The following is a 13279-nucleotide window of genomic DNA, read 5'->3' on the forward strand; positions in this document are numbered from 1 at the left end:
ATGCTATTATCAGTTTGAGTGGCTCCTGCCGGGACCTGCAGCCTTTCTCTGCTTCACACCCTCTTTGTACACCAAGTGTCGTTTTCACTCCCACAGACCATCAATCATATCGAGCTCCTTTGGAGTTTTTCGAGATAAGGGAGTCCCTCACCTCAGCTCACGTTTACTTTCTTATTCTGCTTTTATTTATTTTGCTAAACCGCAGGAGTTTGTACTCAAACCAGCATTGTGCGATCCAAAATGTCTTTTTTCTCCCAACAGTCGGACAGAATATTTCTTACTTTGATAAATAATATGTGCAAATGGCAACTATTCTTGTTGTAAAAGCCATGACGGATAAAAGTTGGCCTTTGGTAGTCTCGAGAAATCAGAGATCAGTTAAAGCTGGAGGAGGCAAAATTGGAGCAAATATGATTAAAAAAATATATTTTTATAAAACGGTCGCTATATCGTGACAGTAGTGCATGAGACAGGTGAAAAAAAAATGTGCCTCCGGTGTCCTCCAGTGCTCCTAATGGCATCTGCAAGATTTCACAGACCGGAGGAAAACAACAAATCAGAGCCGATATTGATTCATATTTAATCAGCGCTGCATACTTTGACTGTTTGATCGGAGTTTGCAAGTGATTGACAGCTGTCTCCGTTGAATGAACAGCCAATAGGAATGCTCTCTCTCTGAAATGACCTGTGATTGGCCAAAGTCTTCCGTCACGGGCTAGATTTTTTAAAGCCTGAAAACAGCCATGAGGAGGTGCAGAAGTCTAGTTTTCTCTCAGAACACTTCAATTACAATATGCTGAAAGGTTATTATGGAATTTTTGCCCAATGATGCTAAAAATATTCTGCCTACTGCCACTTTAACTCTCTGAAATACATTAACTTGACATGGATATTGTCTCAGTTTGACACAATGCTCAGTGCGCAGTGTATAACTCAACGCCAAACCTTAACAGTTCTGCAGAGACCACACAGTAGGTTTGGGATTATAGATTCCACTGTAGTGAAAATGGAGATGACTTGGAGTTGCACACATTGATGTCAGCTTCAATATGAGATTTTAGGGGGACTTGCATGTGATGATTTCATGAGTTCATTCCCCAGCGCCCGTTTAGCTTTTTAAAATGTTTGCTTTATCGGCGGTCGATGTCCGTGCCAGTCATGTGGTTAAACACATGAGCTCTTTAGTTGCTGTCTTGCCCCGCAACATGAAAAACATTTAAGACCCAAGTAATTAATTTAAACACAGGAGGAATGATGTCACGGTCACAGAGAACCAAAACACGGGGCTTTCTTCTTCCCTCACGATGCTGTACAACTCGCAGTATGCAGCGAGCTAAACACACTTCCAATAAAGTTTGACGCAGTTGGCATTTGAAGACTTTACTGGAGGAAAATATGAATTCTGAATTTGCACCCAAAATAATTGCCAATACACCGTCTATAATTCTCGACTGAGAAAGAGGCAGAAAAGAGGCGCAGAGAAAACAAAAAAAAATGACCCCAAATCACAGAGATGCCGATTCACAGGGGACTAAAATTATCATATGACCTCTGTGTTTGGCGAAATATGGTAGGTAATTTGTGGTGCAATTAATACTAGTCCCGTGCGAATAGGGCTACAGAGTCCACACGAGTTAAATAAATAGAGTAAAAAGGTGCATTAACTGTTACTCTGAATGCAGTATTAGCAACACATTAGCATGGCTAGTGATGGCTAACTTAGTAAGCGTTACACTGCTTGAAGAAAAATGTAATAAACATATTTTCCCGGTGAACTATGACCACACTTTTGGCCCCACTGACCTGTGTTGTCACCATAACAACTAACAACAACCATTTTCCTTTGTATTAGTCAAATGACCATGGAAAACAATCTATTCTACTAATATTTATAAGGAAAATATACTGCATATTTGCATCGTGTTTTTAGAGCAGTCTTCTGTAACTGTACTTTGCTTTAATTAAAGCTGCAGATCAGGTGTCATGACAATTTTCCATTAAGGGTTAATAGAGCATTCACAGCATTCCAGATGCACCATACAGGATTGAGAATTGTGGCCTTATTTACGTTTAGACTCTCTTTCTCTTCATCCGGTGGTCAAACAATCTCAGTTGTAATATAAGAATGGTATAGTGGATTAATAATACTGAAATTAAGAGCATGTTCTAAAGGCATTTTATGATTAAATCTGATATGTTCTGACATGTTCTATTTTTATTTTCACTTCCTTTCTCTACGTATCCTCCTCCATGTTTTTATTCATTTCCATGTGAGCAGGTGGTCTCTTCAGGGGATTCAATGGCCCTGAGTGTTCATACTGCAGGTACTGTGCTCTGTCATATCTGATTTGGTTGACGTCCAGACGCTGTCCGTCCGCATGCAGCTCAGACCCTCAGGGAGTCCCATCGCCTCGCCGGCCCTCAGCTCTTCCTCAGTTAACAGGAAGGGATCCACTTTCAGCAGAGCAGCCCGGCTGTGGATGGAAGGAGCTGGTTGCGTGCGTACGTGCGGAGATGACAAGTGAAACGCCACTTTGCTTTGACACCCTGATTGTCCACCGGAGACAAAACCTCCCCCAGTTTAGAAGTGCTTCTCGGGAGCTCCTCGTCCCTCACACCAACAAAGGACAATGCTTAAGACCCACATAGGTGTTTGCCAGCGTGTGCGGACTCCCTTCACACTTCTCAATAGAACACATTCCAGTGAGGGTGTCGGGTCAGTGCAGGCGCCGAAGGACACGCGGCGGTTTTGCAGGCTGCAGTAATTTGTTTAACCTCTGATTAGGCCCAGGAATGTCAACTATGAGGAGACGCTACAGGTCCCGACAGCGTCGTTTGGCACGTTGGCAATCTGTCATTGCCACTAGCGAGCGAGCAAGTGAGTCGCCAATCGAGACAATAGCCGCTCCACTGCCTCGGCAGAGTTTAATGTTTGAAACATCTGGTTTGAGCGGAAGAAAGCACGTCTATCTATGTGATTCATCTCATGTCTTTCTGTGCAATAAGCTGGCCTTGCATGACATACAGTAAAGCATTTGTATCAGAGGATTTAACTGATGTTGAAGATATTATCATGAAAGGAAGCTTTTTTTTAAAGCATGTCTTTTTAAAGAAAGACGTAATGAAGGGCAACCCTGACTTTAAACCTATCGTCACATCAATTTGGCACAGAAAGTGCAGCCTAAACAGCAGATTGAAAACATTTTCTCTTTTATTCAATCTAGCAACACAACACTGACCACATGTTACGAAAGACGTTTAAATAAATCTGCAAATCTGGAATCGAATGAGGTAAAAGCAGAGTTATCAAAGGCACATTTCCCCAGGGTTATTATCTTAACTTCTATGTTTTATGCTCAACTTCAAAACATCATTGTACCTCTGGCAGAGTAAAAACAGGAAAAAAAAAGAACGGCTTTCCTCAGGAAAGCTGCTTTGCGTACACACACGTTAAATTATACCATTTTAGTATGCTAATAAACATGTCAATTGCAGTTTTACAAGTTCCAGATACATTCCATCTTCTCTGCACATGCAACTTTAGCAGATACTCCACAGTAGATTCTGTTGTTGTAAAGCTGGAAGTTATGAAATATGTGTTCACACGGATCACTTGGTGGAATCATTAATTTCATGCTTCATATCCAACTCTAACTCCTTTTTTTTCCTAAGCTGCATTGATGAGAAACAGAAACTGGCTGGATTCTAAGGCATGTTATTGTCTGTGAAAAATATGTTGGATGTAACTTGTCTTAATGATCTGCTTTGTCTTAAAGGGATAGGTGGGGTGATTTGAAGTGGGGTTGTATGAGGTACTTCTCCATAGTCAGTGTATCCTACAGTAGATGACGGTCGGCACGCCCCCAGTTTGGAGAAACAGACAGAAGTTACGGCACGGAAGCAAAGCAATGTACTGCTGTGGACGAAAAATGTGGACGTGTGACGTATTGAAAAATCAATATCAGTTTAAAGGTATAATTTGTAACCACTGCTGTTGTAAACACACAGCATTCACTACTCCTCGTCGGCTCAACGAGCGAGCGAGGGAGACAGAGAGTGGCGATGGTCGAGCAAGCTACAGAGTGAATGAAGTGAGGGAGCGGCGTTAGGGAGAACAAAGCAGCGAATCAGAGAAATAAAACGTTATTATCTGATTGTTTCCCGGCGGTTACATTCTAAAACACAAATAAACACACAACTAACTTCACACAACGCTGCGGGAAGGTGCAGTGTTTCCGGATTTTGAATGAATGCAGCCGAAGTCTGTGTGTGTTGCTCAGCGCTGCTGGGTCTTTCTTTTAGGTGGCTAAACTACGTTTTTCTGCTGCCCCCGTCCCCGCTTTGCTTCCGTAGAGTAACTCCTGTCTGCTTCTCCAAACTGGGGGCATGCCGACCATCATCTACTGTAGGTAATACACTGACTATGGATAAGTACCTCATACAACCCCACTTCAAAAAATCAGAACTATCCCTTTAATGCTGATTTCACACCAGGCAGTGGCGAAGTGCGGCCAGCATTTTTCTGCGGCCGGGAGGTGTGTTCATGTGTTTCAGGCGGGAAGAAATTCTTTGTAACATAGGTCACCATGTCACAGGAATCACAGGATCTGTCCTCTGTGGCCGCACTTCACCGCTAAAAGTTAAACTTTTAGTTTGGCTGCAGCTCGCTGAGCTCGGGGGCGGCTGCTGCATCTTTTCATAGACATTGCATGGTAGCTCGCCGCAGGCCGCACTTCACTGCTAATCCGGTGTGAATTCGGCATAAGGTAAGAGGTTAGGACCAGTCTGAAAGGGGTTTTATAATGTCACTTACAGTTTTAGAAATAAGATTCAGAGAGCTTGTACATGTGGGACACCAGCTTAATATAAGCATTTACATCTTTGTAAATATGCATGGATCATGACGAGGTCATCATCACACTCAGGAATATACCGTATAGCTGTATCACTTGTTGTATAACGTCCTTTCTCTTCCCCCCACGTGCACACAGCTGTAATTGTTATATATCACTAATTATATGCATTTGTATTAATGTCCTTGTTTTTCATATTCAGCAGAGGTATGGTGATCACTCATAATCTGAGCCTTGGCCGGTATTAGTCGTCTCTCAGCCAATAACAAAAAGCAAATGGATCCAAGTCCAGAATCTCACCCAATAAAAACCAAACATCTTGAACTCTAAAAATAATCACACTCTGTCAAGACAGCTAGTGCCAGCAAGTGACCCTCCTGACTCATCACTTGAGTTGTTTAAGGTCACCTTAAAACTGAGCGTGTGTTTTATACTTAATGCAGACAGAAATTACAGTAAAAAAGACAATTTCATCTCACTTTGGATATTGTATACAGTTGGGATAACAAAAATAATACTAAAAAAACACAATATATAATACAATGGTAATATTATGGGCTGTGTTCTGTGGGCAACATTTTAATAAAAAAGCAATTTGTCTCCTTCGAGCGTTCCAGAGAAGTTCTGTCCAGCAGGTCAAGAGTCAGTGCTGCTCTGTGATAGCTGCTTTCCATTCAGAAGAGTTCAAATCATCCAAGTTATTACAGCACAGGTCCCCAGGAAAATGGAAAAAAACGTTGTGATTTGACATCATGCTTGAATCTGCTTGGGAACAGACATCAGTTTCAGGTGTCTTTGCTCTGCTGTCCTCCCCGTGGCTGCTTTCCAGTCCATCGAGGGGAAAGGTTACGAGGCAACAGCGGAGCACAGCGATAGCCGTTGCTCTGGAGAGGAACCAGGTTGAATAAAAAAAGATTCATTGGACGACTCTCCCGGTGGGGGCGGCGAAATGAGATGAGACAAGAGGATAAAATGGGAAGCGTCCCTCTAATGTGCTACATAGCTGTTTGGAAGTTAAAAGTTCAAAAGACTAGGAGAAGTCCAGGGGGCGGATCATCATGACCGTGGCTCGTAGCGAGTAGCTGGGACCCTTGAAGTAGTGCCACTTGATACCGTTCAGCTTCCCCACGTGTTGTCCTTGGGTGAAGTACATGCCGTTAAGGTTGGACGGGCCGCAGGCATCAAACCACCAACCTGAATAAGCACAAAGTAAATATTAGTTGCAAATAGGGCTGTCAGTCGATTCAAATAGTTAATCACACATTTTTTATCTAAATGTACCTTAAAGGCAGATTTGTCAAGTATTTAATACTCTTATCAACATGGGAGTGGGCAAATATGCTGCTTTATGCAAATGTATGTATATATTTATTACTGGAAATCAATTACCAACACAAAACAATAACAAATATTGTCCAGAAACCCTCACAGGTACTGCATTTAGCATAAAAAATATGCACAAATCATAACATGGCAAACTGCAGCCCAACAGGCAACAACAGCTGTCAGTGTGTCAGTGTGCTGACTTGACTATTACTTGTCCAAAACTGCATGTGATTATCATAAAGTGGGCATGTCTGTAAAGGGGAGACTCGTGGGTACCCATAGAACCCATTTTCATTTGCATATCTTGAGGTCAGAGGTCAAGAGACCCCTTTGAAAATGGACAGTTTTTCCTCGACAACATTTAGCCTAAGTTGGAGCGGTACCAATGGAAAAGGATCCCTGAAAATGACACTGGAACTTAATTTAGACCCTGGCAACGCAAAGAGTTCCTCAAAAGATTCTTGGTTCTGGGGGAAAGTTCCTGCGGATTATTAGCATTGTTCAGCCTCCAACATGGTTGGTACCGATGGATTCCTTAGGTTTTCTAGTTTCATATGATACCAGTATCTTCACTCTAGCTTTAGAACTGAGCCTGCTACAACCTAAAAATCACAAGTTGCCTTAATGCGTTAGAGAAATTGGTGGCATTAAAACGAATTTGCATTAACATGTTATTATCACGTTATCTTTTACAGCCCTAGTTGCAAAGCATCAAAGTCTTTCAACAGATCAAGTCAGGCTTGTTTTGTCAAGGTGTTGATAAAGTCTCCTCAATCACAAGTTTTGTCCTTGGCAAAGGTTGAAAGTTTCCCATGGCCTCTCCCACTGGGCCATGGCAGTGGTTCAGACACCATTTCACTGCTATCTGCTCAATGTGTTCCTGTCAGTGGGTTCATTGGCATGCCGCTACCTGTTGCTGAACACTTTCGGTACCTCTTTCTATTTAAAGCAAAGAGTGCATGTGCACGAGCTCCGGCGTGGTGTACGGCATGGGAAACTTTTACTTCTGTTCCCCAAGGTGACACATTTCATGATTTCCCAGAAGTATATCTGGTGCGTAGAGAAAGGGAACACATGCTCGCACTTTTATTTTAAAATTTAAGACACACATTGGCTTCCTGTCTCTTTTAGAGTTAGAGTTTATAAAGGTCTGAATGGTTTAGCACCTCCATACTTAGTCAACTGTTTCTCCCTGCTGCTTTAGGTCATTGAAGCAGTTAAGACTCTGAAGTATGGGGAGGCAGCCTTCTCTTATTATGGACCAAATCTGTCCATACATATCCAACATGCAACTTCTGTAAATTCCTTAAGACTCAACTTTGAATCTTGCTTCTATTTTAAGCAGTCCATGTCCTCACTTTCATTGAATCTTACTGAACGTTTATTTCTGTTTCATCTTACCTAGTATTATTTTCTTATAATTGAACCCGGTTTTATTGTATTTGAATGTTTTGCTTGCCACCTTTGAAATTGTGTCTACATTTTTTTTTCAAATATACAATTTCATGTAAATATAATTTATGTATGAAAGGTGTTTTGCAAATAAAATGTTGTTATGGTATTATTAATATTAGGGCTGTCAAAGTTAACACGATAATAACGCGCTAATGCAAATTAGATTTAACGCCACTAATTCCTTTAACGCATTAACGCAACTTGACGTTTTTAGGTTGTAGCGGGCTCAAGGCGAAGGTAAATCCGAACTCTAATGTTATCAGGACGTGTTCAAATTAGGGCTGTCAAAGTTAATGCGATAATAATGCATTAACGCTATTTCATTTTAACGCCTCTAATTTCTTTAATGCATTAACGCAACTTGCGTTTATGTTGTAGCGGGCTCAAAACTTAAGGAATCCATTGGTACCAACGATGTCATATTAACTTGTTGTAAAGGAGGTTAAATAACGCTCCAAGGCTACACTAAATTTTGGCGAGGGAAAACTGTTGTGGCTATTTTCAAAGGCGTCCCTTGACCTCTGACCTCAAGATAAGTGAATGAAAATGGGTTCTATGGGTACCCACGAGTCTCCCCTTTACAGACATGCCCACTTTATGATAATCACATGCAGTTTGGGGCAAGTCATAGTCAAGTCAGCACACTGACACACTGACAGCTGTTGTTGCCTGTTGGGCTGCAGTTTGCATAAAACAAGCACTCCCATGTTGATAAGAGTATTAAATACTTGCAAATCTCCCTTTAAGGAACATTTTGAACAGATAAAAAATGTGCAATTAATTTGCGATTAATAACGATTAACTCCGGACAATCATGCCATTAATCGTGATTAAATATTTAAAATCGATTTACAGCCCTTATTAATATATATTTCACCAGAAAAAGATTTACTGAACATAACATATATTCTATTCTGGTAATCTGTCATCAAAGTCTTAAATCTGAACTAGTGAACACGCCCTCGCTGATACAGTCAGATATAGAACATATGCGAGGCATGGCATGTGTCAGTCACACAGTGACAAATGGCAGCGCCTCTCCTCTCTCCGCTCGGACCTGAATACCACCGCGGCCTACAGCATGACATTTCACTAGAGCTGTCAGTAATCAGGAGTAATGTTCTGCCCTTGTGGCTGGCAGGGATCGCAGGGATATAAATTTCACATTGATTGCTGCTTCATCAGAAGACACGTATGCAACATAACACATACACTGGTGGACACCTCCTTACATTTCCACAGCGGCTTGTAATTTCAGGATGCTGGCGCCAGTGGGAATCACATATGAAATTGCACTTGCTCTGCTATAATTTTATTAGGACTTTTTAGGAAGCTTTCAGAGGAGGCACTGCACCTGACATCTTTATAGATGGACTAAAGTTGTGAGAGGTTAAAGCTGCTATAGTCAATATTTCTAAATTAACTATGGATTGAATGGCTTTGTTTAATGACAAAGGGGACGATTGCAGAGATGAAGTCACGAGGAAATTATCACTTATTTCCACAGCACTGTTGCTGTGGAAATACGGCTTTGATTGAGGAAAATAAGCGCATTTGGTATTGTTTGGTATACGCATAATTTGTATATTTCTTTAATTACGATTAATCGATTCTTAGTGTTACCAGTGATGGATTAAAGGAAGCGATTAGAATTTGCATCTCTACTACCTAAGTTAGAGACTAGCTTATGAACATAGTGGAGAATTTAGCAGCTAAAAAGTCAGATAAATAAACAATAAGTTTGACGTGTCAACTTAAAAGGTGATAATATGTCAATGCTGTGTTTACAGCTTGTTTCCGCTGGCCTCAAGTGGCCAAAAAAAAAATAAAAGCAGCTTTAAAAAGCCACTTAATCAACAAAATAGTAGCTAGGGTTTACACAACATAGTTTACGACACCAGCCACAGTTAGAATGAAAAGGTAGTTGACAGTACCAGTATAGAAAAGCTGGTAGTAATGTCCTGTAGTTGACACAATGATGGGATGAGGGTTTGGTGATATTATCACAAAGTGTGTTGTGCAACCTGCTGTTTTATTTTATTGAGACAGTGTTTTTCCCCCCTCTCTTAAACCATGAAGCAGAATACAGCGAATGTCTCCATCCCTCACTTGTTGATAAACCGCAGACCACACAACCGCCGTCAAACACATAAACATTCAGTGTGCGCAGCGGCAATCCTTCGGGATTTATGACCAGCATCCTCTCTGTTTCCAGGCCAGAGATTTTTAAAGACTTGTAAAAACAGTGGGGATGTCTTCGTTTGAAAAAGCCTCTCAGCTAGTGCAGTTTGTTCTCAAGATAGAGGAATCCCCCCCTACCTCCTACTGTCAGTGGTGTATCCCTACTGTATGTTCTGGTGTTGGGTAAATATATACATTACAGTATGTGTGTGTGTGTCCTCACTATATCCTCCTGCGTATTCCTAACACGGCTTGCTGCAGTTGTCCTCATAAATGTATAGAAGTATTTTCCTCTTGTATATTCCAGACACTTACATCATTTGATGTCAGCCCTGCTCTTATAAATGCAGGGAATAAATCAAATGATATACTGTACATACTGTAGCACAGAGCTGGGCTCGGACCAGCCTTGACTCAGGCTATGTGTTGTCATGCCTCTCCTTTGTGTTTGGCCACAGGCGGGCTATGAATCAAGCAGAGTCGGGGGGGTGTTGATTAGTGATCAGATGCCAGTTCCCCTTTAACCCACTGCATTCACAATGACCTAAGAGGTAATGCTGATCTTAAATCTGCACTTAGAAATGCTTGATTAGAACCAGGTCAGGATTGCACAGCGGTAGAGCTGCCATGAGGTGACAGCGAGGGTCAATGGGCTCCACTTACACAGCAGGAGAAGCAGAGTCATTTTAAATCTCTTTGACACTTGGTGCCGCGCCCAGGGATCTATTATAATGTGCTCGTTCCCAAACCGCGGTGCAACTGGGAGGGGACGCGGAATATAGCCTAATAGGTGCAGATAGATGGATAAGTGGCCGTGTTAGCCCATTGCATGTCTTGCGAGTGCAGGTTGTGATCATAATGACCTGAACTAACGACCGGGCAGTGAACATTGTGGAGCCGGTCGTAAAGCCAATCAGAGAAAATTGCTTTTTGGGATGATTATATCGTGCCATTGTTTTATCGTAAAAGCGAATGCTGAAAGGATCATTCTGGTTTATTACGTCATTTTTTTTGTAGATTTACCCTTGATTTGTATTTGTAATGATGACGTTGTACTCCCCGAGTTAATTGCTGAGACCTGAGAGCAAGAAGACATTGCTGAAAAGAAGTCTGACGGGGCAAGAAACACAAGAACTTAGACGTTCAGACAGGTTTTAAACAAACCGTAAGGATAGCTAAAGTTATTTGGAAGAGAAAAGGAAGGCAAATAAATAATTAAATTATGACTATAATTATTATTACCAAGAGCAAAGCAAACTTTTCGCGCAGTGCGATTACATGCAAAGTAAGTTAATAGACGCAATGCGTACAAACTCAGATCTACGGAACTTTTTTTAGCATCTTTCAGCTTATTATTTTGTTTTTAATAGATATTTTCCTCAGGAGTTGGTGACTTACAATCATGAGGCCAAATAAATGCTACTGCTTCTCTATGTCTGCTGGAAGTGTAACTAAGCGACTGTGTGCTAACATGTTTGCCAACTTTATAAGGTGATAATATGTCAATGTTGAGTTAACAGCTTGTTGTGCTGCCCCCAAGTGGCCAAAAACATAAATGAAGGCAGTTTTAAACTGTTAAAAATCCATCACAATTTAACAACCAACGTCCTGGTTCTACTTTTATCTACTGTACTTGCCGTAGTCACACTGGGAGGTAATGGTGACATACAGTAGGTCCTAATGAATGTATGATTCTCCTCACTGTAATGTAATGTTTGGCTGCACTTACCACCGGTGAGCATGAGGGCACACTTGCACATGCAGTTGTCATTGTCCATGTCCTTGGTGCTGAAGTCTGCTCCGTGGATTACCAGACTGCTCTGTCTGCCTGCGGTCCCACTGTGGCTTTTCAGGAACAGCCTGAGGAAGAAGAGGAGGGAGTCGGGACATGAAAACACATCAGTGGGAGAGGAGTGCGGTGGAGTGAGCAGTGTGAGCAATAAAGACAGCGAGAAGACATAACACGCTGCAAGAAATGTCTCCTGAGAGATATTTATTTTTTGTTGTGATTGAGAACATGTAGAACACCTGGAACAACATTAACGGGGTGGAGGGTAGATAAAATAAAGAACGAAAGAGCGTATAAAAGAATTACAGATGGACGAAGAGGGAGAGAGAGACAGAGAGAGGAAAGAGCATGTAGTGTAAGGAATGTCTGGGAGTCACATTTCCATCCGCAGGTCTGTTGATTTACACCACAAATACTGATGTTTAACAGCTACACACCGTAAAAGAGCAATAAGCAGCCTGTTAAACCCATCATCCATCCACCGCTGGACAGGTAGGGCATACTCTCAAGTCTTTGGTATCCAATGTTTCTCCTTGTCTTGTCGTCTTGTGTTAAAGTACACGTCTCCTACTGTTCTTCCTCTTTTCAAGATGTTACATTCCTTTCACGAAACCATGCACTCTACTGTATTTCTACTGCCAGGCCCAATTTTTTATATTTAAAAAGCATGTCTGAAGGATGCAGGCATACAATAACTGTAGAGTGCATACTGTGCACAACCTACAATATATATGTTGGTCCTTGTAGGGGCTGCTAAGAAACATGTAGAATGTATTAGGGATGTCACGAGAACCGATACTTCGGTATCATATTCGTTTTTCTACAGTGCCTCAGGTACCGTATGGTACCATCATATAGAAAATGTGTTCGGGACATGTAAACTCACTATCGACGCACCCTATTTTTCCCTGCTATTGCTACATTGTGAACGGCAAATCCACGTTGAAGTCGGCAGGACGAGAGCTAGTAAACGTTAGCTCTTAGCAGCCACTAAGTAGCACAGTCCTGCACAGAGCTAACAGCTAACGTAAAAGGGAGGTGCCCGTTGCATTATGATGCATTCAGGCTCTATTCAGTAAAAATGGACTATGGAAATTTCTAACGTTATCATGATGTGTGCAAATATAATCTTGTACAATTTGTTTTTTGGTGAGAAGCTTGAATAAATACAGTTGTTTGAAACATTTTTTAACTGTTCAAAATGTACCTTAAAGGGAGATTTGTCAAGTATTTAATACTCTTGTCAACATGTGAGAGGACAAATATGCTGCTTTATGCAAATGTATGTATATATTTATTATTGGAAATCAATTAACAACACAAAACAATGACAGATATTGTCCAGAAATCCTCACAGGTACTGCATTTAGCATAAAAAATATGCTCAAATCATAACATGGTAAACTGCAGCCCAACAGGAAACAAGTCTGACTTCACTTGTCCAAAACTGCATGTGATTATCATAAAGTGGGCATGTCTGTAAAGGGGAGACTCGTGGGTACCCATAGAACCCATTTTCATTGACATATCTTGAGGTCAGAGGTCAGGGGACCCCTTTGAAAATGGCCATGACAGTTTTTCCTCGCCAAAATTTAGCTCAAGTTTGGAGCGTTATTTAGCGTTCTTTGCAACAAGCTAGTATGACATGGTTGGTACCAATGGATTCCTTAGGTTT

The 13279-nt window shown here is 41.4% G+C and overlaps 1 protein-coding gene across 5 annotated transcripts in view; it reads right to left on the bottom strand.

Annotated features, from left to right (window-relative positions):
• Positions 1-3193: 3193 nt before the first annotated feature.
• angpt1 (angiopoietin 1) overlaps positions 3194-13279 on the bottom strand; it is a 219869-nt gene continuing 209783 nt past the window's right edge. For all 5 annotated transcript variants that reach the window (XM_037794941.1, XM_037794940.1, XM_037794942.1 and 2 more), the window contains 2 exons: positions 11545-11675; positions 3194-6047 (listed from right to left, as the gene is read on the bottom strand). In XM_037794941.1, coding sequence (XP_037650869.1) covers positions 5884-6047; positions 11545-11675 — 295 coding nt within the window. In that variant the 3' untranslated portion in view covers positions 3194-5883. The remainder of the gene's footprint in view (positions 6048-11544; positions 11676-13279) is intronic.

The sequence above is a fragment of the Sebastes umbrosus genome, chromosome 15, assembly GCF_015220745.1.
Source record: "Sebastes umbrosus isolate fSebUmb1 chromosome 15, fSebUmb1.pri, whole genome shotgun sequence".
Classification (NCBI taxonomy): domain Eukaryota; kingdom Metazoa; phylum Chordata; class Actinopteri; order Perciformes; family Sebastidae; genus Sebastes; species Sebastes umbrosus.